This window comes from Gobio gobio (genome assembly GCF_949357685.1).
Source record: "Gobio gobio genome assembly, chromosome: 21".
Taxonomy (NCBI): Eukaryota; Metazoa; Chordata; class Actinopteri; order Cypriniformes; family Gobionidae; genus Gobio; species Gobio gobio.
The window spans coordinates 4,323,623-4,350,871 of NC_137117.1; the positions used below are offsets into that span (position 1 = coordinate 4,323,623).

Sequence of the window (27,249 nt, forward strand, 5' to 3'; positions counted from 1 at the left end):
AAAAGTGAACTAATCCTTTAACCAAAATGTGTTTTTATAATTTGTATTTATATATTTATTATTTATAACAGATTCATATTTTTTGTGCTCACACCATAAATAATGAATGAAACACGTCTGGAAATGCTTCATTGTTCAGCTTCTCTCAGTTGAAGGAATATCGTACTTGATCCATTTAAGTCCAGTAAAACTTTTTATTACTGTAGGCTAAAGCGCTTTCAAATACAAATCATTTCAAAGCTGCATTACAGGTCATAATCTTATGTTATCCCTTAATGTCTTCTTAACGTTAAGGAATTTCTAATTATTGGACAAAAAAGCTCCACAAGTAGTAACCTAGAATACTGTCTAACACTTGATGGCTGAAGATTGTGTTGTTTAAATGGCAGCAAATTAAATAACTAATCAGCTTTTATAACAGAAATTAATCAAAAACTTTTCTTCAAAAACAAAATGAATTTCCTATCATAACTGTAAAGCTGTTTTGTGTTGTATAAAGAAATATATATACTATAAAGGAGACTTGACTCGTGAAACAGTGATTATTATGCGAGATAATGACTATACCGTAAGCAGTTTATTAATTCAACCCCCCTTTCTTTCTTCACATTTCTACTTGGAAAAACTCTTTTTTTTACTGGAAAAACTTGGAAAAACTGTGCTTGTGTTTTATTGCACATGCATGCAGATCAGAATTAATAAAGCTAGGTCAACGCAAATAAAGGGTTAGGTGTGTGAACAACAGCAAATAATGGAAGAATGTTGAGATTCAGAGTTTGGACTCCAGACCGTCGACACGACTGCTCTCACACTCATCTACAGAGAGAGAGAGAGAGAGAGAGAGAGAGAGAGAGAGAGAGAGAGAGAGAGAGAGAGAGAGAGAGAGAGAGAGAGAGAGAGAGAGAGAGAGAGAGAGAGAGAGGGAGAGAGAGAGAGATTTACAAAATCTTTATTTTAAAACAGCACTAAATTTTCAACAAATACACCTTATATGAAAAAAATTGTTTTTAAAAAAAAAATGAAAATTACATTTTCAAAACCAGATGTCCATCAGAAAAAACATACAAAACATCATTAACACACCACAGATCATTGAACCCCATCTCATTTTTTACAAGATTATAGTATGCAAATTTCGCAGTTCCGATTAGATAATTTAACAGACACATCTTCCTTCTTTTTGAAAAGTTATATTTCACACCCCCTATAAAAACTTCATCTGAGAAATCTTCACCAAAACTTTGAAACAACCTACTAAGAGCATCAAAAAGACCTTCCAATCTCTTACATTTTAAAAACAGATGCTCTAAACTCTCTTCTTCCCCACAGAACCTACATCCCACCCCTACTGCTGGATTCAGGTGCGCCACATGTTTGTCCGTAGCTATTGCACCATGAATTATTCTCCATTGAAGATCCGCTGTTCTTTTCTCGACTGGAGGTTTATACAGAGTTCTCCATCTATCTCTTACAAGAAAATCTGGCTTTAGCAAAACTGGCCACCTCGAGATCTTTTGTCCTCTGAGTAAAACTTGATGCAGAACTTTTACTGCAGTGTTGTATATGGCTTTCTTTGATGCCATTTCAAACAAGTTCACCTGTGGAGTTTTAAAAGACAAAATTGAGACTACAGATTCCTCCTCTTGTCCTTCACCGACGACAGCAGCAACTCTGATTTTTGGAAAGTCAGGTTCATTGCTTGAGTCTGACGGAAATCCTTGTCCGATGTTTTTCCTATAGCCACTTGGTAATGCATTGACTATTTCTTCTCCGTCAAGCGCAAAGATTTTAGTCCTGTCACTTCTCTCAGGGTTTCTACGGATTCCCATCGGTCATTATTTAAAAGTTGACCCAACTTCACAATGCCATGTCTTTGTAAACATTCTCGCACGCTTACAGCTGACAAAAGTCTTGTCTGGATCATTGGGTTAAAAAACAAGCATTCCTCTCGTATCCAACTCCCAGATTCCTCAACATCTCTTTCCACTTTAAAAACAGTTTTCCAAGAGTGCAACATTGACCGATAAAAGGGTGTAATCTCAGACAGATTCACTTTATGCAGTTCCATCAAAAACAGATGCCTGTCTAATTTAAGACCACCAGATTTTTGTAGAATCATTTTTGCAGTCTCAGTCCAGGTTAAGTCTTTACAATACAGGAACCTCTGTGCTGCTTGTATTCTAAAAGCACAGATCCTGCTCCGCACATCCACCAGACCCTGACCTCCCTCGCACACAGGAAGGTAGAGTGCTGCCGCTCGGATCCAATGCTCTCCACTCCAGAAAAACTCCACAAATGTTCTCCGTATTTTGCAAATCAAATCCTCAGGTGGTTCCATTACAATGAGTCTATGCCACAAAGTTGAGGCAGCCAGATTATTCACAACCAGAACTCTTCCTCTGTATGACATCAATGGTGATAGCGATTTCCATTTAAACAATCGGGCAGACCCCTTTTCCAGCATTCCCTCCCAATTCCTATTCTGAAACTGCTTATTTCCCAAAAAGCAACCCAACATTTTCAGCCCATCTCTTCCCCACAACAATCCACCAGGTAGTTGTGGAGGTCCTTGCCCACCCTTCCACTGACCAATAATAAGTCCCTCACTCTTTCCCCAATTTACTCTTGCTGAAGATGCCTTTCCATAATTTCTCATTGTTTCAGTTAAAATATTAACATCATTTTGATTTGAAATAAAAACAGTAACATCGTCAGCATAAGCTGATATGGAGATTCCATGCATTACATTGATTCCACTGAGGTCCCTTCTTAGCCTGCACAGCAATGGTTCAATAACAAGGCTATATATCTGTCCAGACAGTGGACAGCCTTGCCTAATCCCTTTTAGCACAGGTATTGGTGCACTCAATCCTCCACCAGCTTTTACAATCACAAAAACATCAGAATATAGCAATTGAATATATGATATAAAATTCTTCCCAAACCCAAAACTTTTCAAAACCTCAAAAAGATATGTATGATTGACTCTGTCGAAAGCCTTCTCCTGGTCTAGCGACAACACACCCAGGTCAACATTATTAAATTGATTAAGATCAATGACATCTCTTAACAAAAAAAGATTGTCCATAATTGACCTATTAGGAATACAGTATGTTTGATCCCTGTGAACTAGTACCTCCAAAACATGTTTCAATCTATTTGCTAAGCATTTTGAAAGTATTTTATAGTCCATACAGAGTAAAGAAACAGGTCTCCAGTTCTTTAGAAGGCACAAATCCCCCTTTTTAGGGAGCAAGGAAAGGACTGCTCTTCGGCAGCTTACAGGAAGTAACTTGTTCCTTATACTTTCCAATAAAACTTCATACAAGTCACTTCCAAGTACACTCCAAAATGCCTGAAAAAACTCTGCTGGCAAGCCATCAATTCCTGGCGAACGGCCATTTGACAACTGTCTCATTGCCTCAGTGATCTCCTGGAAAGTAATCTGTCCATCCAAGGATTCCTTCTGTTCATTAGTCAATGTCAGTAGATCACTCAGCAAATCAGACGCACATTCAAGATCACACGTCTCAACATCATATAGATCCGTATAGAACTTAACTGCCAGTTTCCTTATTTCCAATGGATCAGAGGTTATGACCCCGTCAGGCCGCCGAAGATGATACATTAGCTTTTGTTTAACAGTTCTCTTTTCAAGATTAAAAAAATATGAGGAAGGAGCATCCATGTCCTTAATAGAACAAATTTTTGCTCGTATTAATGCTCCCTTCACTTGTTCTTGTAGTAATGAACCAAGTTCTTTCTTTTTATTTAAATGATAATTTTTTATTTGTCCATCATCATCATTATTTATCATAAGAATATTCTCCAAAGCCTGTATATCCCTTTGAAGTTTCTGTATCTCTGCTTTCACCATGGAAGTAGAATGTGAACTATAATTTTGACAAAAAGTTCTTATGTTTGCTTTGCCAACCTCCCACCACATAAGCACATTTTCAAAAGAAACCTTTTTCAACTTCCAGTCATTCCAAAAGAAAATAAAATTCTCGCAAAATAAAGCATCTTGCAAAAGTTTAGTATTGAAATGCCAAAAATAGTTTGGTTTTGCAGTTCTTTTCATATTCAAAGCAAACAATATCAAGTGGTGATCTGAGAAACCAACAGGTAAGATAGAGACATCCGTTATTTTATTGTTCCATTCTTTACCTATATAGAATCTATCTAGTCTAGCTCCGCTAACCCTATTATTGGATACTTTGAGCCAAGTATACTGTTTAATTGCTATATTCCTTCTTCTCCAAATGTCTATTAATTCAAACTCTTTTAAAAAAATTTAATAATACAACACTTGATTCATGATGGGGTTCCTCTCCATTTCTATCAAGAATAAAATCAATAGTGCAATTCCAATCACCTCCAATGATAGTACAAACATGATCATCAATTTTTTGAAAAGCACTCCTTAATTGTAAAAAACACCTCTCACGCTCAGGTCCATTATTAGGTGCATAAACATTTATCAGTATAAACACAGATCCTTCATATTCTATTTTTAACAGCAATATTCTTCCTTTTACAATTTCTTCAACAGCTAAAATATTAACTTTCATTCCTTTAGAAAATAAAATAGCGATACCAGCACATGTATTTGTCCCATGACTTAAAACACTTTCTCCTTCCCACCATCTACTCCATTCAGATTCATTGTCTAGACCAGTCATTCCCAAACTGTGGTCCGTGGACCACTAGTGGTCCGTGAGGGTACTGCAGGTGGTCCGTGGAAAGGCAAAATAAAATAAAATAATATTTTTTTACCTTAATTTTACCAGGAAATTCCCATAAAAAAATAAAAAGTAAAAAGAATATGTAGGCCTATATTGATATAACATTTGTATTTAATTGTCAAGTTATTGTGCGATTACTAAAATAGGCTAGTGACGCTCTGCCGTGACGTTCAAGTTCAGTGCTGTTATGGATCGGTGGATAGCAACAGGTTCTTTGAAGAGAAAAGAGACAGAGGCAGAAGTTACAAAAAATTAAGAGATTGACAGTGAGTCGGATGCATCTATGAGCCAGAATAAATAAATTAAATATGTAGCAGCCGTTGTGTGCAGTAAACTTTCTTTTAACAAGCCTGTTGTACTGATGTGATGACTAGTTATAGTTTTAGTGCTAGTAAGCCTATTTAGAGGTGCGGAATAATTCAGGTAGGACTGTGTGTAGACATATTTTATTATGTGTGTTATGAGGTGGTCCGCAAAACTTTTTGATTACAAATAGTGGTCCACACACACAAAAAGTTTGAAAACCCCTGGTCTAGACTAGTGTGTGTTTCTTGTAAGAAAGCTACATTTTTTTTTTTCCTACTAAATAACTCTGATACCATCGCTAATTTATTTCTATCTCTACCCCCATTTATATATAAAGAGGCAACTCTCAACAGCTCCATAGAAGAAAGAAGATATAAAGAGGATAGAAAAAGAAAAAAACAAAAGGAAAAGTTCACCCCGTGTAAATTAAACATTTGATTTGTTTTGAGAAGCATTCATTTTGTCCTTTCTTAGCTTTGTTAACATCTTCTTCAACCTGAACCTTTTTTGTTTGCTTAGCGCATCAAAGCTAACATTTCTCTGCAACAATTTAACTGTATGAATGAATTTATTCTCATCAGAAAAAAACTCCTTAACTTCAACAGTTCTGCCAAAGGTCTCATCCAGGAAGTTATTTATATCTTGCAATGTGTACACATCGTCCACACTTCCACACTGTGATCCAATGTCAGACATATCAGAGAGAGCATCATCATCTCTCATCCCCGTATCAGCGACACCCATTTCGCCAGAATTAGACATTTCAGAAATTCCATTAGAAACCCTTTCAGTTTCAACACTAACCGCAGCTACATCATTAAATGCACTAGCGTCCTCCAGTTCAGAAATACCATGATTTCTACCAGAATCAACCATTTCATGAACATTCTCATTCTGACTTTCAACCACTCCATCACTGTTGATGTTCACCTGTACTCCAGTTTGAGGCTGCACCGCCTCAGGAGCTGACTTGCTGCTCTCACCAGCTGCAGAAATACTAGGCCTAACTTCCACTTCACTATCCTGGGCTTTGTGCGGACATTAGGGATGGCTCGATACCACAATTTTGGTTTCGGTACGGTACCACAATCTAATACAGAAGTACCGATATTAAATCGATACCATACAGGGTCTGAATTTTGATGCGGGTATTGCGCATAATTTTACTCACTCTCGCAAGTTTTGGGTTTATGAAGCGGGAAATTACCGCAAATGTTTATTATTAAATTAATCAACAAAGATTATCACATTAATCAGTCATTTGGAAACTTTTTTGTAAGTAATTTCAGCATTACTGCGCGTCTCCATTCTCTCAAAATGAGCAAATTGCTTCTGGCTTCAAAAGACATCATGCATGGACTATAAAAGCATCTGCGCGCTCAGATTCAACACTTTCGCTTCCGTTGCGGGACAGCTGACGGAAATCACTGCCCACGTCTTTTTAAACCTCGCCAATTTGAACATGCAAGCGATTTTATAGCATTTCATAATACATATGGGATGAGAGCTCTTTGAGAGAGAGCTTTCTTTGCGCTCATGCCAACAACAATGCTCTAATGCCCTAATGTCCTAATGCCCTAATGTCGTCCTAATGTCCTAATGCTCTAATGTCCTAATGCCCTAATGCCCTAATGCCCTAATGTCGTCCTAATGTCCTAATGCTCTAATGCCCTAATGTCCTAATGCCCTAATGTCGTCCTAATGTCCTAATGCTCTAATGCCCTAATGTCCTAATGCCCTAATGCCCTAATGCCCTAATGTCGTCCTAATGTCCTAATACTCTAATGCCCTAATGTCCTAATGCCCTAATGTCGTCCTAATGTCCTAATGCTCTAATGTCCTAATGCCCTAATGCCCTAATGTCGTCCTAATGTCCTAATGCTCTAATGCCCTAATGTCCTAATGTCGTCCTAATGTCCTAATGTCCTAATGTTCTAATGTCCTAATGTCCTAATGTCCTAATGTCCTAATGTTCTAATGTCCTAATGTCCTAATGTCATAATGTCCTAGTGTCCTAATGTTCTAATGTCCTAATGTTATAATGTCCTAATGTCCTAATGTTCTAATGTCCTAATATTATAATGTCCTAATGTTCTAATGTCATAATGTCCTAATGTTCTAATGTCCTAATGTCCTAATGTCATAATGTCCTAATGCCCTAATGTCCTAATGTCCTAATGTTCTAATGTCCTAATGTCATAATGTCATAATGTTCTAATGTCCTAATGTCCTAATGTCCTAATGTCCTAATGTTCTAATGTCCTAATGTCCTAATGTCCTAATGTCATAATGTCCTAATGTTCTAATGTCATAATGTCCTAATGTTCTAATGTCCTAATGTTCTAATGTCCTAATGCCCTAATGTCCTAATGTCCTAATGTCATAATGTCCTAATGCCCTAATGTCCTAATGTTCTAATGTCCTAATGTCATAATGTCCTAATGTTCTAATGTCATAATGTTCTAATGTCCTAATGTCATAATGTCCTAATGTTCTAATGTCCTAATGTTCTAATGTCCTAATGTCCTAATGTCATAATGTTCTAATGTCCTAATGCCCTAATGTCCTAATGTTCTAATGTCCTAATGTTCTAATGTCATAATGTCCTAATGTCCTAATGTCCTAATGTTCTAATGTCCTAATGTCCTAATGTCATAATGTCCTAATGCCCTAATGCCCTAATGTCCTAATGTCCTAATGTCCTAATGCCCTAATGTCCTAATGTTCTAATGTCCTAATGTCCTAATGTCATAATGTCATAATGTCCTAATGCCCTAATGCCCTAATGTCCTAATGTCCTAATGTCCTAATGCCCTAATGTCCTAATGTTCTAATGTCCTAATGTCCTAATGTCATAATGTTCTAATGTCATAATGTCATAATGTCCTAATGTTCTAATGTCCTAATGTCCTAATGTCATAATGTTCTAATGTCCTAATGTCATAATGTCATAATGTCCTAATGTTCTAATGTCCTAATGTCATAATGTCCTAATGTTCTAATGTCCTAATGTTCTAATGTCCTAATGTTCTAATGTCATAATGTCCTAATGTTCTAATGTCCTAATGTTCTAATGTCATAATGTCCTAATGTTCTAATGTCCTAATGTTCTAATGTTCTAATGTCCTAATGTTCTAATGTCCTAATGTTCTAATGTCCTAATGTTCTAATGTCCTAATGTCGTCCTAATGTCCTAATGTTCTAATGCCCTAATGTCCTAATGCCCTAATGTCGTCCTAATGTCCTAATGCTCTAATGCCGTAATGTCCTAATGTCCTAATGCCCTAATGTCCTAATGCCCTAATGTCGTCCTAATGTCCTAATGCTCTAATGCCCTAATGTCCTAATGCCCTAATGTCGTCCTAATGTCCTAATGCTCTAATGCCCTAATGTCCTAATGTCGTCCTAATGTCCTAATGTTCTAATGTCCTAATGTCGTCCTAATGTCCTAATGTTCTAATGCCCTAATGTCCTAATGTTCTAATGTCGTCCTAATGTCCTAATGCTCTAATGCCGTAATGTCCTAATGTCCTAATGCTCTAATGCCCTAATGTCCTAATGCCCTAATGTCGTCCTAATGTCCTAATGCTCTAATGCCCTAATGTCCTAATGCCCTAATGTCGTCCTAATGTCCTAATGCTCTAATGCCGTAATGTCCTAATGTCCTAATGCTCTAATGCCCTAATGTCCTAATGCCCTAATGTCGTCCTAATGTCCTAATGCTCTAATGCCCTAATGTCCTAATGCCCTAATGTCGTCCTAATGTCCTAATGCTCTAATGCCCTAATGTCCTAATGTCGTCCTAATGTCCTAATGTCCTAATGTTCTAATGTCCTAATGTCCTAATGTTCTAATGTCATAATGTCCTAGTGTCCTAATGTTCTAATGTCCTAATGTCCTAATGTTCTAATGTCCTAATGTCCTAATGTTCTAATGTCATAATGTCCTAGTGTCCTAATGTTCTAATGTCCTAATGTTCTAATGTCCTAATGTCATAATGTCCTAATGTCCTAATATTATAATGTCCTAATGTTCTAATGTCATAATGTCCTAATGTTCTAATGTCCTAATGTCCTAATGTCATAATGTCCTAATGCCCTAATGCCCTAATGTCCTAATGTCCTAATGTTCTAATGTTCTAATGTCCTAATGTCATAATGTTCTAATGTCCTAATGTCATAATGTTCTAATGTCATAATGTCCTAATGTTCTAATGTCCTAATGTTCTAATGTCCTAATGTTCTAATGTTCTAATGCCCTAATGTCCTAATGTCCTAATGTCATAATGTCCTAATGCCCTAATGTCCTAATGTTCTAATGTCCTAATGCTCTAATGCCCTAATGTCCTAATGTCGTCCTAATGTCCTAATGTCCTAATGTTCTAATGTCCTAATGTCCTAATGTTCTAATGTCATAATGTCCTAGTGTCCTAATGTTCTAATGTCCTAATGTTCTAATGTCCTAATGTCATAATGTCCTAATGTTCTAATGTCCTAATATTATAATGTCCTAATGTTCTAATGTCATAATGTCCTAATGTTCTAATGTCCTAATGTCCTAATGTCATAATGTCCTAATGCCCTAATGTCCTAATGTCCTAATGTTCTAATGTTCTAATGTCCTAATGTCATAATGTTCTAATGTCCTAATGTCATAATGTTCTAATGTCCTAATGTCATAATGTCCTAATGTTCTAATGTCCTAATGTTCTAATGTCCTAATGTCCTAATGTTCTAATGTCCTAATGTTCTAATGTCCTAATGTCATAATGTCCTAATGCCCTAATGTTCTAATGTCCTACTGTCATAATGTCCTAATGTCCTAATGTCCTAATGTTCTAATGTCATAATGTCCTAATGTTCTAATGTCCTAATGTCATAATGTTCTAATGTCCTAATGTCCTAATGCCCTAATGTCCTAATGTTCTAATGTCCTAATGTCCTAATGCCCTAATGTCCTAATGTCCTAATGTTCTAATGTCCTAATGTCATAATGTCCTAATGTTTTAATGTCCTAATGTCCTAATGTCATAATGTTCTAATGTCCTAATGTCATAATGTCCTAATGTTCTAATGTCCTAATGTTCTTATTTTCTAATGTCCTAATGTCCTAATGTCATAATGTCCTAATGTTCTAATGTCCTAATGTCCTAATGTTCTAATGTCCTAATGTTCTAATGCCCTAATGTCCTAATGTCCTAATGTCATAATGTCCTAATGCCCTAATGTCCTAATGTCATAATGTTCTAATGTCCTAATGTCATAATGTTCTAATGTCCTAATGTTCTAATGTCCTAATGTTCTAATGTCCTAATGTTCTAATGTTCTAATGCCCTAATGTCCTAATGCCCTAATGTCCTAATGTTCTAATGTCCTAATGTCCTAATGTTCTAATGTCCTAATGTTCTAATGTCATAATGTCCTAATATTCTAATGTCCTAATGTCGTCCTAATGTCCTAATGTCGTCCTAATGTCCTAATGTCGTCCTAATGTCCTAATGTTCCAATGTCCTAATGTTGTCCTAATGTTCTAATGTCCTAATGTTCCAATGTCCAAATGTTGTCCTAATGTTCTAATGTCGTCCTAATGTCCTAATGTTCTAATGTTCTAATGTTCTAATGTCGTCCTAATGTCCTAATGTCGTCCTAATGTCGTCCTAATGTTCCAATGTCCTAATGTTGTCCTAATGTTGTCCTAATGTTCTAATGTCCTAATGTCCTAATGTTGTCCTAATGTTGTCCTAATGTCCTAATGTTGTCCTAATGTCCTATTGTCGTCCTAATGTCCTAATGTTGTCCTAATGTTGTCCTAATGTTGTCCTAATTTCCTAATGTTCTAATGTCCTAATGTTCTAATGTCCTAATGTCCAAATGTTCTAATGTTCTAATGTCCTAATGTTGTCCTAATGTCGTCCTAATGTCCTAATGTTGTCCTAATGTTGTCCTAATGTCCTAATGTTGTCCTAATGTCCTAATTTCGTCCTAATGTCCTCATGTTGTCCTAATGTCCTAATTTCGTCCTAATGTCCTAATGTTGTCCTAATGTTGTCCTAATGTTGTCCTAATGTCCTAATGTTCTAATGTCCTAATGTCGTCCTAATGTCCTAATGTTGTCCTAATGTTGTCCTAATGTTCTAATGTCCTAATGTTCCAATGTCCTAATGTTGTCCTAATGTTGTACTAATGTTGTCCTAATGTCCTAATGTCCTAATGTTCTAATGTCCTAATGTTCTAATGTCCTAATGTTCTAATGTTCTAATGTCGTCCTAATGTCCTAATGTTGTCCTAATGTCCTAATGTTCTAATGTCATAATGTCCTAATGTTCTAATGTCATAATGTCCTAATGTTCTAATGTCCTAATGTCCTAATGTCCTAATGTCGTCCTAATGTCCTAATGTCATCCTAATGTCCTAATGTTCCAATGTCCTTATGTTCTAATGTCCTAATGTTCTAATGTCCTAATGTTGTCCTAATGTCCTAATGTTGTCCTAATGTCCTACTGTCGTCCTAATGTCCTAATGTGTTCCTAATGTTGTCCTAATTTCCTAATGTTCTAATGTCGTCCTAATGTCCTAATGTTGTCCTAATGTTGTCCTAATGTTCTAATGTACTAATGTTCCAATGTCCTAATGTTGTCCTAATGTCCTAATGTTGTCCTAATGTTGTCCTAATATCCTAATGTTCTAATGTCCTAATGTTCTAATGTTCTAATGTCCTAATGTTGTCCTAATGTCCTAATGTCCTAATGTCGTCCTAATGTCCTAATGTTCCAATGTCCTAATGTCCTAATGTTGTCCTAATGTCCTAATGTCCTAATGTCGTCCTAATGTGGTCCTAATGTCCTAATGTTGTCCTAATGTTGTCCTAATGTCCTAATGTTGTCCTAATGTCGTCCTAATGTCGTCCTAATGTCCTAATGTTGTCCTAATGTCCTAATGTTGTCCTAATGTCCTAATTTCGTCCTAATGTCCTAATTTCGTCCTAATGTCCTAATGTTGTCCTAATGTTCTAATGTCCTAATGTCGTCCTAATGTCCTAATGTTGTCCTAATGTTCTAATGTTGTCCTAATGTCCTAATGTTGTACTAATGTTGTCCTAATGTCCTAATGTCCTAATGTCCTAATGTTCTAATGTCCTAATGTCCTAATGTCGTCCTAATGTCCTAATGTTCTAATGTCCTAATGTCCTAATGTTGTCCTAATGTCCTAATGTTCTAATGTCCTAATGTCCTAATGTTCTAATGTCATAATGTCCTAATGTTCTAATGTCATAATGTCCTAATGTTCTAATGTCCTAATGTTCTAATGTCCTAATGTCATAATGTTCTAATGTCCTAATGTTCTAATGTCATAATGTTCTAATGTCCTAATGTTCTAATGTTCTAATGTTCTAATGCCCTAATGTCCTAATGTTCTAATGCCCTAATGTCCTAATGTTCTAATGTCCCAATGTTCTAATGTCATAATGTTCTAATGTCCTAATGTTCTAATGTTCTAATGCCCTAATGTCCTAATGTTCTAATGCCCTAATGTCCTAATGTTCTAATGTCCTAATGTCCTAAGGTCATAATGTTCTAATGTTCTAATGTCCTAATGTTCTAATGTCCTAATGTTCTAATGTCCTAATGTCCTAATGTTCTAATGTTCTAATGTCATAATGTCCTAATGTTCTAATGTCCTAATGTCATAATGTCCTAATGTCATAATGTTCTAATGTCATAATGTTCTAATGTCCTAATGTCATAATGTCATAATGTCATAATGTTCTAATGTTCTAATGTCCCAATGTCCTAATGTCCTAATGTCATAATGTTCTAATGTCCTAATGTCATAATGTCCTAATGTTGTCCTAATGTTCTAATGTCATAATGTCCTAATGTTCTAATGTCATAATGTTCTAATGTCCTAATGTCCTAATGTCATAATGTTCTAATGTCCTAATGTCCTAATGTCCTAATGTCCTAATGTTCTAATGTCATAATGTTCTAATGTCATAATGTTCTAATGTCCCAATGTCATAATGTCATAATGTTCTAATGTCATAATGTTCTAATGTTCTAATGCCCTAATGTCCTAATGTCCTAATGTTCTAATGCCCTAATGTCCTAATGTTCTAATGTCCTAATGTCCTAATGTCCTAATGTTCTAATGTTCTAATGTCCTAATTTCCTAATGTTCTAATGTCCTAATGTTCTAATGTCCTAATGTCCTAATGTCCTAATGTCATAATGTTCTAATGTCCTAATGTCATAATGTTCTAATGTCATAATGTTCTAATGTCCTAATGTCATAATGTCCTAATGTCATAATGTCCCAATGTCCCAATGTCCTAATGTCCTAATGTCCTAATGTCATAATGTTCTAATGTTCTAATGTCATAATGTTCTAATGTTCTAATGCCCTAATGTCCTAATGTCCTAATGCTCTAATGTCCTAATGCTCTAATGTCCTAATGCTCTAATGTCCTAATGTGAACAGACAAGGGGGCATAGAAAGTGTGTTATGAAATGAGCTGGAGGTACAGTGTGCCATGTGGAACTTCAATTAAAATATTTTGCAGCAAAAAATACTCAATTTCAAAGAGACCCTTTGTCAGATTGATCGCATTAGTATGTGCTCGTTTGTGCTGTGTGTGTTTCTCACCCAGTATGTGTGTGTCCTGCAGTGCTGTGTGTGTTTCTCACCCAGTATGTGTGTGTCCTGCAGTGCTGTGTGTGTTGCTCACCCAGTATGTGTGTGTCCTGCTGCAGGAGTTTGGGTCCGCTGAGGCCGATGGCGAGCGCTCCGACCGGGGCCGTGATGAGAATCGCAAGAACCGCTACAGTCAGAATGTCCATCCCATATTTCTGTAGCTGCTCGTCTCCGGCACTGCGGGCCACATCCAATGCCGTGGAGCCGATAGCCGCCTCAACACACACACGCAGGATAGTGCAACAGATGTAATTTCCTGTTTGAATGATAGATTCAAAAAACGTTTTTTATCAAGGCTCACTTGTACTGTAGCTTTGGGCATCCAGGCCAGAGATATAAAGATCTTCTCCTTCATGTTAAAACCAGCAAACAGAACCACACAGAACGTCACCAACACACGGACCAGCACACCCACACACAGAGCGGCGACGCCCAAACCTGCAGACGCCAACACAACAGAAGTCTGTACTTGATCATGTTCTGTGTCAATAAAGAGACTTGAATCTTTAGACACAAAAATGTCAGTATTCAGTCCTGCAGTTCAAGTATACTAATAATGTTTGAGTTGCAGTAGAAAGGGTGTGAGTGAGTTTTATTATCTCTGTGTAAAACAGAAGGCTTGGGGTTAGTTGCAGAGTCTGTGAAATGACCAAAGCAACGTGTGTGTGAGGGATTGTGTGACTCTGACCGACAGTATGAGCGCTGAGAGACGAGATGCTGATTTCTGCTCCAATCAGACCAAACAAGAGAGGCTGAAACACATCCCAGAACCGGCCCACCACTGCCGCCACCGGAGCCTGGACACACACACACACACACACTTCAGAAATATTCTGAGTACATGAATGACCAAGCAAAATAAAAGTTAAGTGTCATTGGTTAAGTGTCTATAGTTAAGTGTCATTGGTTAAGTGTCTATAGTTAAGTGTTATTGGTTAAGTGTCTATAGTTAAGTGTCATTGGTTAAGTGTCTATAGTTAAGTGTCATTGGTAAAGTGTCTATAGTTAAGTGTCATTGGTTAAGTGTCATTGGTTAAGTGTCATTGGTAAAGTGTCATTGGTTAAGTGTCTAAAGTTAAGTGTCATTGGTTAAGTGTCTATAGTTAAGTGTCATTGGTTAAGTGTCTATAGTTAAGTGTCATTGGTTAAGTGTCTATAGTTAAGTGTCATTGGTTAAGTGTCTATAGTTAAGTGTCATTGGTTAAGTGTCATTGGTTAAGTGTCTATAGTTAAGTGTCATTGGTAAAGTGTCTATAGTTAAGTGTCATTGGTTAAGTGTCTTTGGTTAAGTGTCTATAGTTAAGTGTCATTGGTTAAGTGTCTATAGTTAAGTGTCATTGGTTAAGTGTCTATAGTTAAGTGTCATTGGTTAAGTGTCTATAGTTAAGTGTCATTGATTAAGTGTCTATAGTTAAGTGTCATTGGTTAAGTGTCATTGGTTAAGTGTCTATAGTTAAGTGTCATTGGTTAAGTGTCAGTAGTAAAGTGTCTATAGTTAAGTGTCTATTGTTAAGTGTCATTGGTTAAGTGTCATTGGTTAAGTGTCATTGGTTAAGTGTCTATAGTTAAGTGTCTATAGTTAAGTGTCATTGGTTAAGTGTCATTGGTTAAGTGTCTATAGTTAAGTGTCATTGATTAAGTGTCATTGGTTAAGTGTCTAAAGTTAAGTGTCTATAGTTAAGTGTCTATAGTTAAGTGTCATTGGTTAAGTGTCTATAGTTAAGTGTTATTGGTTAAGTGTCATTGGTTAAGTGTTATTGGTTAAGTGTCATTGGTTAAGTGTCTAAAGTTAAGTGTCTAAAGTTAAGTCTCTATAGTTAAGTGTCTAAAGTTAAGTGTCTAAAGTTAAGTCTCTATAGTTAAGTGTCATTGGTTAAGTGTCATTGGTTAAGTGTCATTGGTTAAGTGTCTATAGTTAAGTGTCATTGATTAAGTGTCATTGGTTAAGTGTCTATAGTTAAGTGTTATTGGTTAAGTGTCATTGGTTAAGTGTCTAAAGTTAAGTGTTATTGGTTAACCTGTTAACTGTCACCCCCCTTTTTGAAGATATACATGAAGATGCACTATCCAAACTTAAATGGTTGCAATTCAAGAATGCTTTGGAATATAGACATAAATTAGGTCTCATTTTAAAGAAGGTCAGCAGATTATGGCTCAAGTGGAATAACTTCAAAAACTCAAAGTATGAAAAGGTTATGAAAGTTTAAATGTAATATAAATCAAATATACTGTACTAAATATGTTATATAAAATATAAAAAATATATGTTACAAAATAATTTGTACTCTAAAATTACTATCAAATTAAAGCCAAATGTCTAACCAATTTTTGTTCCAAATTTGAAGTTGATATCACAAAAATTGAAGTTCCCATGAGATTTTGTTTAGGTGCTGTACAACAAATAGCCACCGGGTGTCATTGAAATTCCATAGATTTTTTTTATGCAATCTCCTGTAACAAATGTATATATTTTTGTCCAAATATCACAAAACAGTTGGCAGATATAGAACCGTGAGACTCAGACCTTTCCGACTATGTGTTTTGTCAAGATTAGAAAAAGTTTTTATTATAAAGTTTTTAAAATAAATGTTGTAATATGAAACATGACGACGTCCACTAGGGGAGGAGCCACTAGAAGAATTTAGAGTACCGTTTCCTTGGTAACGCAAAATCCGATTGGAAAACGGGTTTCACCGGATGAATCTTGAGTTCGTAAGCTTTCAAATGATATAAAGTTTGTCAACATTAGATCAGGATAAATATAGGATATAATTGTTTTAAACATGCAGTGGCAAATGGGCCCACCGGTGGGCCAGTGACAGTTAACAGGTTAAGTCTCTATAGTTAAGTGTCATTGGTTAAGTGTCATTGGTTAAGTGTCTAAAGTTAAGTGTCATTGGTTAAGTCTCTATAGTTAAGTGTCATTGGTTAAGTGTCACTGGTTAAGTGTCTATAGTAAATTGTCAATAGTTAGGTGGCATTGGTTAAGTGTCATTGGTTAAGTGTCTAAAGTTAATTGTCTATAGTTAAGTGTCATTGGTTAAGTCTCTATAGTTAAGTGTCATTGGTTAAGTGTCACTGGTTAAGTGTCATTGATTAAGTGTCATTGGTTAAGTGTCTAAAGTTAAGTGTCTATAGTTAAGTGTCATTGGTTAAGTGTCTATAGTTAAGTGTTATTGGTTAAGTGTCATTGGTTAAGTGTCCAAAGTTAAGTGTCATTGGTTAAGTCTCTATAGTTAAGTGTCATTGGTTAAGTGTCATTGGTTAAGTGTCTAAAGTTAAGTGTCATTGATTAAGTGTCATTGGTTAAGTGTCTAAAGTTAAGTGTCTATAGTTAAGTGTCATTGGTTAAGTGTCTAAAGTTAAGTGTCATTGGTTAAGTGTCTAAAGTTAAGTGTCATTGGTTAAGTGTCATTGGTTAAGTGTCTAAAGTTAAGTGTCATTGGTTAAGTCTCTATAGTTAAGTGTCATTGGTTAAGTGTCATTGGTTAAGTGTCATTGGTTAAGTGTCATTGGTTAAGTCTCTATAGTTAAGTGTCATTGGTTAAGTGTCACTGGTTAAGTGTCTATAGTTAATTGTCAATAGTTAGGTGGCATTGGTTAAGTGTCATTGGTTAAGTGTCTAAAGTTAAATGTCTATAGTTAAGTGTCATTGGTTAAGTCTCTATAGTTAAGTGTCACTGGTTAAGTGTCACTGGTTAAGTGTCTATAGTTAATTGTCAATAGTTAGGTGGCATTGGTTAAGTGTTCTGGGAAAGTGGTGAATTTTGGTCCAGCAAGGAAGACGGCACAATATGTTGACTATGAGCTATTCAGAACCCTAATTAAACAATCAGTGATTCGTAGCTGGATCCAAGTGAGAAACCTGAACACCCCTAATGAGGTGATGGGAGTGCTGAACATGGTCTAAACCGAAGCAGACAGTCGTGAAGAAGGTCTTTCACCTTTTGTTCGGCCCAGCTGAGTCCAGCGATGAAGGCCAGAACGAGTGTGCAGAGCCCGCCGGCGCCGCCCAGACCCGCGGCCAGACTGCCAAACACACTGAAGACGGACAGACCCATCAGCAGACACGAGCGCCGCAACACCACATCTGACTGCACACACACACACACACACACACACACACACACACACACACACACACACACACACACACACACACAGTTCTGTTCAAATTGTAAAAATGAAGAAAGTTTTCTGTTAGGGTTAGAGTTTTGACTTTATTTACTTTACAGTAGTTTCTTTATAGCTGAAATGAATTTCATTCATAATTGACACATTTTGCAGCATCAACACAGTAATTGAACTGACTCAAAGTGAAAAGCAACATTATTGTTTCCTGTAGAGCTGCTTATAGCTGAATTGAATTATTTTCATAATTGCTGAACTTTACATTGTCATTGAACAGAACTGAATCAACACTGAACTGATCTGGATAATGGCACTTATGTCTTCTGTAGAACTGCTTCATGTTTGCATCATTGATTCTGTTATTTTCCTGTTTGTTCCTGTGAAGCTGCTTGGAAAAGATCTGTATTCTACAAAGACTTAACTTGACTATTTATAAATATATATAAAGGCTATATAATTATATAGAGTTATTCTGTGTCATTGGTCCATGACAAACAGAGGTCTTTAGCTAAAAAATATGATTTTTGATCTTTTTTTCTGGTAAAAGAAATACATAAAGAATAAAAGCCAAAAATACCATGGAAAAATATTTACAGTATAATCCACAATTTTGTAGAGGGGTGTCAAAATGACCATTTCCACCTGAGATTTGGAGCCAAATCTCAAAAATACAGATATTGATATTATTCCCTTTCAAAAGCTACACTCAATGCTGCATAATCTTATGCAAATGGGAAATGTCTTTGACATAACCAGCTGTGAAAATAGTGTGAAAATACGTCAATGAAATTGACCCGGAGGTATTTATAGCCTCGGCCGGTGACGTCATAGGCGCACTTGCTGCACGAGGCTATAAATAGATGAGCTTCAGCTGGAGCAAACCAGGTCTTTTTGTTTTCAGACCAACTCTGTGTTATGGTGTGTTACAAAGTCTCTGAAAAAAAAAAAATCTCTCTCTCTTTCAAGACTCAACTTGAGATCTTTGTTAGGAGTTAGTTTTCAACATGGCAGTGTGCAGATTTTTCTCTCTCTTTCTCATCTCTGTTACAAAGAAACATTAGTGGAAAGAGTTCTAGTTAAATCTAATCAGTTGGAAACGAGTCAGCAGAGTAAAACGCTGTATATCCATGTTCTCTTTCAAATACAACTGGATGCACGTTTATTGCTGTGTGTGTTTGGGGAAGAGCATGCGGTCGCTGCATTGTGTCAGACGAGTGCGAGCATTCCAAGCCTTTGCAGTTAGAATGCTTTATGCTCGCCTGTGCTACTTTCAGTCCGCACCAGTTTTCGGAGCTCTCGGGTTTGTTGACGAGCAAGAGACGGGTCCGTCCCTTTCGCTTGCTCGCTCACCAAATGCATGTTTCCCCGCGTGATCCCGAAGCGCGCTCCAGCGTTTCTTCGGCTCGCGCGGGGAATGATAATGAATCTCTGGGTCCGCGGACCTCCAGCAGCCGCCTGCGATCGTTCCTCACATGATGGTGAATCCATACGAGGAATTTATCGAGGTTGTTCGCGCGGTGGCCAGGGCAGTTTGTCTGGTACCGTGAATGAGGGATCCCCGAACGCAGTGAGCTTGGGGTTTCTGTCTAGAAAGCATTTACTTCACGTGTTTTTGTACCATAGACTTCGACATGTTCGACTATCATGGGTGCGAAATCGCGTGGATATGTGAGAATACCCCAGGTGGGAGACGCTCACGAGCTATCTCTCGCCTGGGTCTGCATTTTTCATTAAAGAGACATACCTCCCCACAAAGCCATGTAGAAAATAAACGTCGGCTGTCATGGGCAAAGCTTATATATATGAATTATATATTGTATATTATTTTATATGGAATATATATATATATAATATATTATTTTATATGGAATATATATTGTATATGATTTATATAATAATAATAAATTAAGGGACAGGCTGGTGCTGCGCTGCACACTATGGCTGTCTTGCAGGCATATCAGGCTGACCTTCTGAAGGATTTGAGTGGTTCATTTGGTGACTCAGTTAACTCTGTAGTGGCCAGATTTAAAGGAGTGGAAGAAACATGAAGTGTTCACTCAGTTTCTTCCTCAATGCACTCAAGGGGAGGGGCTATCAGCCACACAACCTCTCTTCAGTCCTTCAAGATTTAGGGGGGTAATAAGCAGAGTGTGGCGAGTCACGCTCTCCCTCGTAAAGACTGGAGACCGGCTCGTCATCCTCAACAACCTCTCAGGGCAGACCTCGGGACTGTCATCAATATAAGAAGTCCGGTGGTCTGGTGCCCAGTCTGCCCCCACGGGACAGGGCGTGTCAAACATTTGCTCGCCCCACCCCGTTATCCTCAAAACCACTCCATCCCCGCCGCCTCTGGTGATTCGGGGGGGCAGTGGTTTCCAGTGAAATGTTAGACGTTCAGTGTTTAAATCCTGCTATCATCCAGGACATAGAACGTCTAACATCCCCTCAACAGGAAGTGTTAAAATTGTCACTCTCAGAGTCTCAGGCAGCGTGTGAACTTCTGCCAGGCGTTTCTGCATGGGTGTTAAGCACAGTAAAAATTAGTAAACTAATTTATTTGTCATCCTCCTTGTTTGAACGGCCTGGTCTCCACTTCCGTGAAGGCGGAGTTGGCGTTCGTACTGTCACAAGTGACAGCAGTTACTTCCTGGTCCCCAGTAGGGTGGGGGGGTGTCCAATCTCAGATCTTCGAGTCTTAAACCGTGAAGCAGTTAAATTACTCAAGGTCAAGATGTTACAGTGAAGGCGGTCGTGTCGCATATTCAACATTGTGATTGGATTCGGCACGATTGATCCGAAGGACGCATGTATTCGCATATAAAGTCTGCCACAACACAGGAAGTTCCTGAGGTTCGCTCTTGGGGGCAAAAGCTGACCAATTTCGGGTCTTCCATTTGGCTAGCCTTGTAACCGCACGTATACAAAATGTATGGATGTATTACCGGCTCCATTGGGATTCCGGGGCATTCAAATTTTGAATTACAGAGGCGATTGCTAAAATTAGCACAATCACATGAGATGGTGCTTCAACACAGTGTGTTGGCTCATCTAGTTTCTCTAGGGTTGAGACTCAACACCAAGAAAAGTGTTATTTCTCCTGCCCAGAGAACGACTTATCTAGGGTTTGTTCGGTTTTTGGTCACAAGGTGGGCACAACGGTTTCCCGCTTGAATCAAGACCATTCAGTATTCCCTGAGCAAAGTCAGGCTAGACCAAGATCTTACTGATCATCAGCACCAGAGTGTTAGGTCTAATGGCATCAGCATCCACGGGTTTCCCTTTGGGGTTGTTGCACATAAGACCGTTTCAGTTGTGGCTCAAAGCCAGAGGACTTAGGGCCAATCCTCAGGCAAATAAAGTGGCGCGCCATGTGGCTTCGTACACTAACTATGTGGTTCAGATCCCGGTTTTTGCCTTGGGTCCCACTCTAGGCGTACCTTGTCGTCGCAAGTTGCTAACGACGGACGCTTCCCTGACGGGCTGGGGTGCGGCCTTAAGTGGTCGTCCAGCCCAACGGGAATGGGAGGGTCATCAACTCAGTTTGCACATCAACTGCCTCAAGTTGACGGCTGTATTTCTGGCCCTGAAATACTTTCTCCCCCAATTGAGGGGCTGTCATGTCCTAGTGCGGGTGGACAGTACAGCTAAATATCTCGTATATAATCACCAGGGGGGGTCTGTGCTCACGCTATCAGAATAGCGAGACAGATTTTTCTCTGGGCTCAGAACAAGTTCCTGTCACTCGAGCAGTGTACATTCAAGGGCGGTTGAATGTGGGAGCAGATTTACTGTCCAGACAGAGTTACAGATGGGGGGGTGGAAACTCCACCCAGAAGTAGTCAAGCAGATCTGGATCAGATTTTACAGAGCTGACCACAGGGAGTGGACCTCTTCGCCTCTTCTCAGACAGCGCAATGTCCCTGCTTCTCTCTGTCACCCAGCCCCGCTGGGTCTGGATGTGATGGTTCATACATGGCCCAAAATGCGTCTGTATGCCCTCCTTCCAGTCGCTCTGCTCCTGGGAGTTCTAGCAGGGGTTCGCCAACAAGGGTCTTGCTTCTTATCGATAGCGCTGCGTTGGTCGAACAGGGTTTGGTTCTCGGAGATAGTGTCTCTCCTCAACGGCTCGCCTTGGGCGATTCCGGCGAGGAGGGACCTTCTGTCTCAGGCAGAGGGCACAATATTCCATTCCAGGCCCGACCTGTGGAACCTTCATGTTTGGCCCCTGAAGGGCACCAACTGAGGGACATGGGGCTTTCGCCTGCAGTTATTGAGACCATCCTAAGTGCTAGAGCTTCCTCCACTCGGAAAGTTTATGCTAATAAATGGGGTGTCTTTGAAAGGTGGTGTACGACACAATGTAGATTCAGTCAACTGCCAGGTAACTTCAGTTCTGGATTTTCTGCAAGAAAAGTTGTCATCAGGCACCTGCCCCTCCACTCTCAGGGTTCATGTGGCCGCTCTTTCAAATTGCCACGCCTTACATTTACATTTATGCATTTAGCATAAATGTAAATGTAAATGTAAGGCCTGCCTTGGTGGATGGGGTGCCGCTCGGGAGACATCCTCTACTCGCTCGCTTCATTCGTGGGGTAGGCGGTTGAGGCCACCTGTTAGAACCAAGATCCCTTCATGGGACTTAGCTTTAGTCCTCGAGGGTCTGGTTGAGACCCCCTTTGAAACATTAGCTTGCCCCTCCACTCTCAGGGTTTATGTGGCCGCTCTTTTGGCTTGCCATGCCCTGGTGGATGGGGTGCCGCTTGGGAGGCATCTTCTGCCTGCTCACCTTGTTGTGCCAGGCAGTTGTGGCCTCCATTAAGAGCCAAGATCCCTTCATGGGACTTAGTTTTAGCCCTCGAGGGTCTGGTTGAGACCCCCTTTGAACCTCTAGAATCAGCGTCTGACGAACTTCTGACTCTAAAGATGGTTTTTCTTATGGCTATAACTTCTCTGAAAAGAATTGGGGACATGCAGGCTCTGTCAATATCGCCATCCTGCTTAGACTTTGCCCCAGGTTAGGTGAAAGTGATTTTGCATCCCCACCCTGACTACCTGCCTAAGGTTCCTTTGTCGACTGTACATCCTGTCACTCTTGAAACCTTCTGCCCTCTGCCGTTCACAACGCCGGATCAGGAGAAACTTCATAGACTGTGTCCAGTCCATGCTCTTCAGGCCTACGTCCACCGCACTAGCCAGTGGCGTAAGTCAGAGCAATTGTTTGTTTGCCATGGGGGCCGTAACAGAGGTTCTGCCACCATCAAACAATGTCACATTGGGTCAGGGATGCTACTGCTCTTGCCTATGAGGTGCGCGGTCCAGCTTCACCTATAGGATTAAGGGCTCACTCCACCAGGGGAGTCGCCTCTTCTACTGCGTTAGCAAGGGGTGCTCCTTTACAAAGTGTTTGTGATGCGGCAGGTTGGTCCTCTCCGCACACATTCTTAAGACTTTATAGCTTGGATGCTCATGCCACTCTGGGCTCTCATGTCCTATAGTCGACATCACAGGCTAATGCCTGAGGCTTCTTGCGTTCTTGTGCACACCTACACAACCGTAAGGGGTCCAGGCACCATCAAGCACGGCGGCGTGGGTATTCTCGTTCCCATTTGCATAAGCTTATGCAGCATTGAGTGTAGCTTTTGAAAGGGAACACTTGGGGTTACTTGACTGTAACCCTGTTCCCTGATAAAGCGGAACGAGATGCTGCATTGCTAGGCCGTGCTGATGATGCTTCAGGACTGGTCTTCAAACAAAGAAGATCTGGTTTGCTCCAGCTGAAGCTCATCTATTTATAGCCTCGTGCAGCAGGTGCGCCTATGACGTCACCGGCCGAGGCTATAAATACCTCCGGGCCAATTTCATTGACGTGTTTTCACACTATTTTCACAGCTGGTTATGTCAAAGACATTTCCCATTTGCATAAGCTTATGCAGCATCTCGTTCCGCTTTATCAGGGAACAGGGTTACAGTCAAGTAACCCCAAGTGTTTTCTATGTGAATACATAAAGGCACATCTTTTAGTTTTGGCATTGCATTTGAAGAAGAAAGCCTGAAGAAAAAAAAGTTTTCAAATAAGCACAAGCTGTTCACATTTGTTTTTTGACCATTTAAAGGTGTCACAATGGGATCCTCATATCTCTAGGATTTAACCATTTAGAGCCTTAATAATTAAAATACCAAAAGAAAAATTTGTTAAGAAACAAAATCCAAAAGAATATTAAAATACAGTATATTTTATAGCCTACTTCTTGAGTTACAGACATGCATACATACCAGACACACCAATCTCTGTGTAAAAATCAAATAACGATGCTGCCATCTTTCTAAAGTCATTTTTCTCCTCCTGTAATTTGGCTCCAAACCTCAGGGAAAAATTGTCATTTTGACGCTGTTCAAACCTGTCCTGGAGGAAATGTGCAGGGCTGCGGGTCCTCCAGGACAGGTTCGAACGGTGTCAAAATTACACTTTTGACCATGACAATAAAAACTTTCCGAACAATGTTAGGAAGACTGTTCCAGAGTTTAAGATCTAAATAGGAAAAGGATCGAGCGCCTGCAGTTGATTTGGATATTCTCGGTATGATCAACTGGCCAGAGTTTAGAGAGCGCAGTAGACGCGATGGAGTATAATGTGTTAAGAGCTCGCTCAAGTACTGGAGATAAACCATTTAGTGCTTTGTAAGTAATAAGCAAGATTTTAAAATGTATGCAATGTTTAAAAGGGAGCCAGTGCAGTGTTGACAGAACTGGGCTAATATGGTCACACTTCCTGGTTCTAGTAAGAACTGGAGCTGCTGTGTTTTGGACCAGCTGGAGTTTGTTTATTAGGTGAGCAGGGCAACCACCCAGTAGAGCATTACAATAATCTACAGCTCATTTTGCATTGAGAGCATGTGCCGTAATGTAGATATATTTTTAAGATGGTAGAAAGCAGTTTTACAGATGCTAGAAACGTGGCTTTCAAATGAGAGATTGGTATCAAAGAGCACACCCAGGTTCCTCACTGACGACGAGTGTGTGTGTGTGTGTACCTTATCTTATGCATTTACTGAATGAGCGGAGTGCTTTGTCCGAACTGCTTGCACTTTAATTATGTGTTTCAATTTAACCCTGTTTTATTTTTAGTTTTTAATTATACTTTTTATTTTTTATTATTTTTTATTTTGTTAAGGCTGTCTGGGTGGAAGAGGTTGAGAGACGGGGGAGCGATAAATCGAAATCCCTCCAGTGCGAGGACGATCCGTTTAGATCTGCTCTGACGGATAGATCTGTAGAGCCTTGGTGGTAAGAGGAAGGACCGTGTAGATCCGCTCTGACGGTCGAACAAAGTAGAGATATAGCCCTGGTGTTCCTGTCCAGGAAGATTTGTCTGTAAGGGTAATGTTTAAATGCACAGTTACCTGACAAATATTTTTTGAGTACTCCCTCCGGTGCGCGGAAGACCCGTTTAGATCTGCTCTGGTGGGTAAAACATCTAGAGAACGCCCTCAAGTTAGGCCAAGAAGATTTGTCTGTAAGGGTACTGTCTAAACGCACAGTTACCTGACAAATATTTTTAAAGTAAACCTGACTCTCCATTTTCTTCCACCCCAGATAGGGGATTTCATCTTTATTTTTTATTTCCTTTTAATTCCTATTATAACTGTAAAACTATATATATTTTTATTTTTTTTCCGCTTATGACTATTTTAACTTAATTTCTATGTAAAGCACTTTGAATTGCCACTGTGTATGAAATGTGCTATACAAATAAACTTGCCTTGCCTTGCCTTGTCTTGTGTGTGTGTGTGTGTGTGTGTGTGTGTGTGTGTGTGTGTGTGTGTGTGTGTGTGTGTGTGTGTGTGTGTGTGTGTGTGTGTGTGTGTGTGTGTGTGTGTGTGTGTGTGTGTGTGTGTGTGTGTGTGATGAGTAGGTTTAGGGGCAGTGTAAGGGGATAGAAAATACGGTTTGTACGGTATAAAAACCATTACGCCTATGGAATTTCCTCACATTTCACAAAAACAAACATGTGTGTGTGTGTGTGTGTGTGTGTGTGTGTGTGTGTGTGTGTGTGTGTGTGTGTGTGTGTGTGTGTGTGTGTGTGTGTGTGTGTGTGTGTGTGTGTATGAGTGAGTGTGTCTGTTTTTAAATTTTTTGACACAAATGTTTATAATGACACGGGTATTACGACGTAAACATGAAATATGAGGACATTTCATCAGCTTTAAAAACACACTAAACAATGTTTTATTCAAAATGTAAAAATGCAGAATGTTTCATGTGATGGGTAGGTTTAGGGGCAGTGTGTGTGTGTGTGTGTGTGTGTGTGTGTGTGTGTGTGTGTGTGTGTGTGTGTGTGTGTGTGTGTGTGTGTGTGTTGTACCCAGTAGAGCTGGTACTGGAGGTGTTCTGGGTAATCTAATGACACTGATGAGTTTTCCTCCACACACGGCCGACAGGAACAGAATCACCAGACCGAAGAGATTCTGGCCCGGCAGACACGCAGGACCCGTCACAGCCCAAACCAGCCCGAACAGCCAGCCCCAACAGAGCTGGAAACACACACACACACACACACACACACACAAGCTTCAGTTCCTTCTGATATCTTCTCCTGCTTCTGCAGAGTCTGAACGACTGATGGTAATCTAGAGCCGCTCTTCTCTCACTGACAGAGTTTAGCCACTGACTCTCTCACTACAGGACTAAAGACAGGATCTGCGATGTACAATTCCACCCTCATTCTGGAAAACAGCTCAAAATTAAGGGAATAATTTCGTGCAACACCAAAAACGTTATTTATATGATCAAATGCCCATGTGGTCTAGCATATATAGGCAAAACGCAGCGCTGCTTAAAAACACACACTGCAGAACATCGAAGCAATATACGCTTGAATGACCAAAAGAACCACATTGCTGTTCATTTTAATCTTTGTAAACACAATTTGTCAACTCTCCGATATTTAGGAATAGAACAAGTAAGAATACCCAGAAGGGGTGGTGACATTAACTAAATTATTTTACAGAGGGAAGCCTTTTATATATACACACTTAACCCTTAATCGTCCCTCAAGTAGGGTTTACGTTTGAGTCGGGCTCAGATAGACCCCAAACTTTTACAGAGCGATTGCATAAGGAAATATACATTTTTTCACATGGAAAACTATATATCATTTTTTTTATTTACTTCTCAACTATACATTTATGCTGTGTTTTTGTGGGTATTTGGTAGTTTTTTATCTATTTACTGCACAAATACTTAACTATGTCATAAATTGGCTCATTAAAAATGTTTTTTTTTTATGAAAAAATCTCTTGAATGATGATCTTAAATAAATATAAATAGTTTTTGGACATTGCTCTATGTGTTAGGGATAGAATACCGCCATCTGTAGG

General features: G+C 39.0%; 1 protein-coding gene across 1 annotated transcript; it reads right to left on the minus strand.

Annotated features, from left to right (window-relative positions):
• Positions 1-177: 177 nt before the first annotated feature.
• LOC307117988 (sodium/hydrogen exchanger 9B2) lies at positions 178-26,594 on the minus strand (the record flags this gene model as incomplete). The annotated part of the gene is made up of 7 exons (XM_079803281.1): positions 178-816; positions 13,776-13,956; positions 14,043-14,179; positions 14,430-14,538; positions 17,686-17,835; positions 26,251-26,403; positions 26,550-26,594. The coding sequence occupies 7 exons, from the start codon at positions 26,592-26,594 to the stop codon at positions 770-772; spliced, it is 822 nt and encodes a 273-aa protein (XP_079659407.1). The 3' UTR covers positions 178-769.
• Between the last annotated feature and the right edge of the window lie 655 nt (positions 26,595-27,249).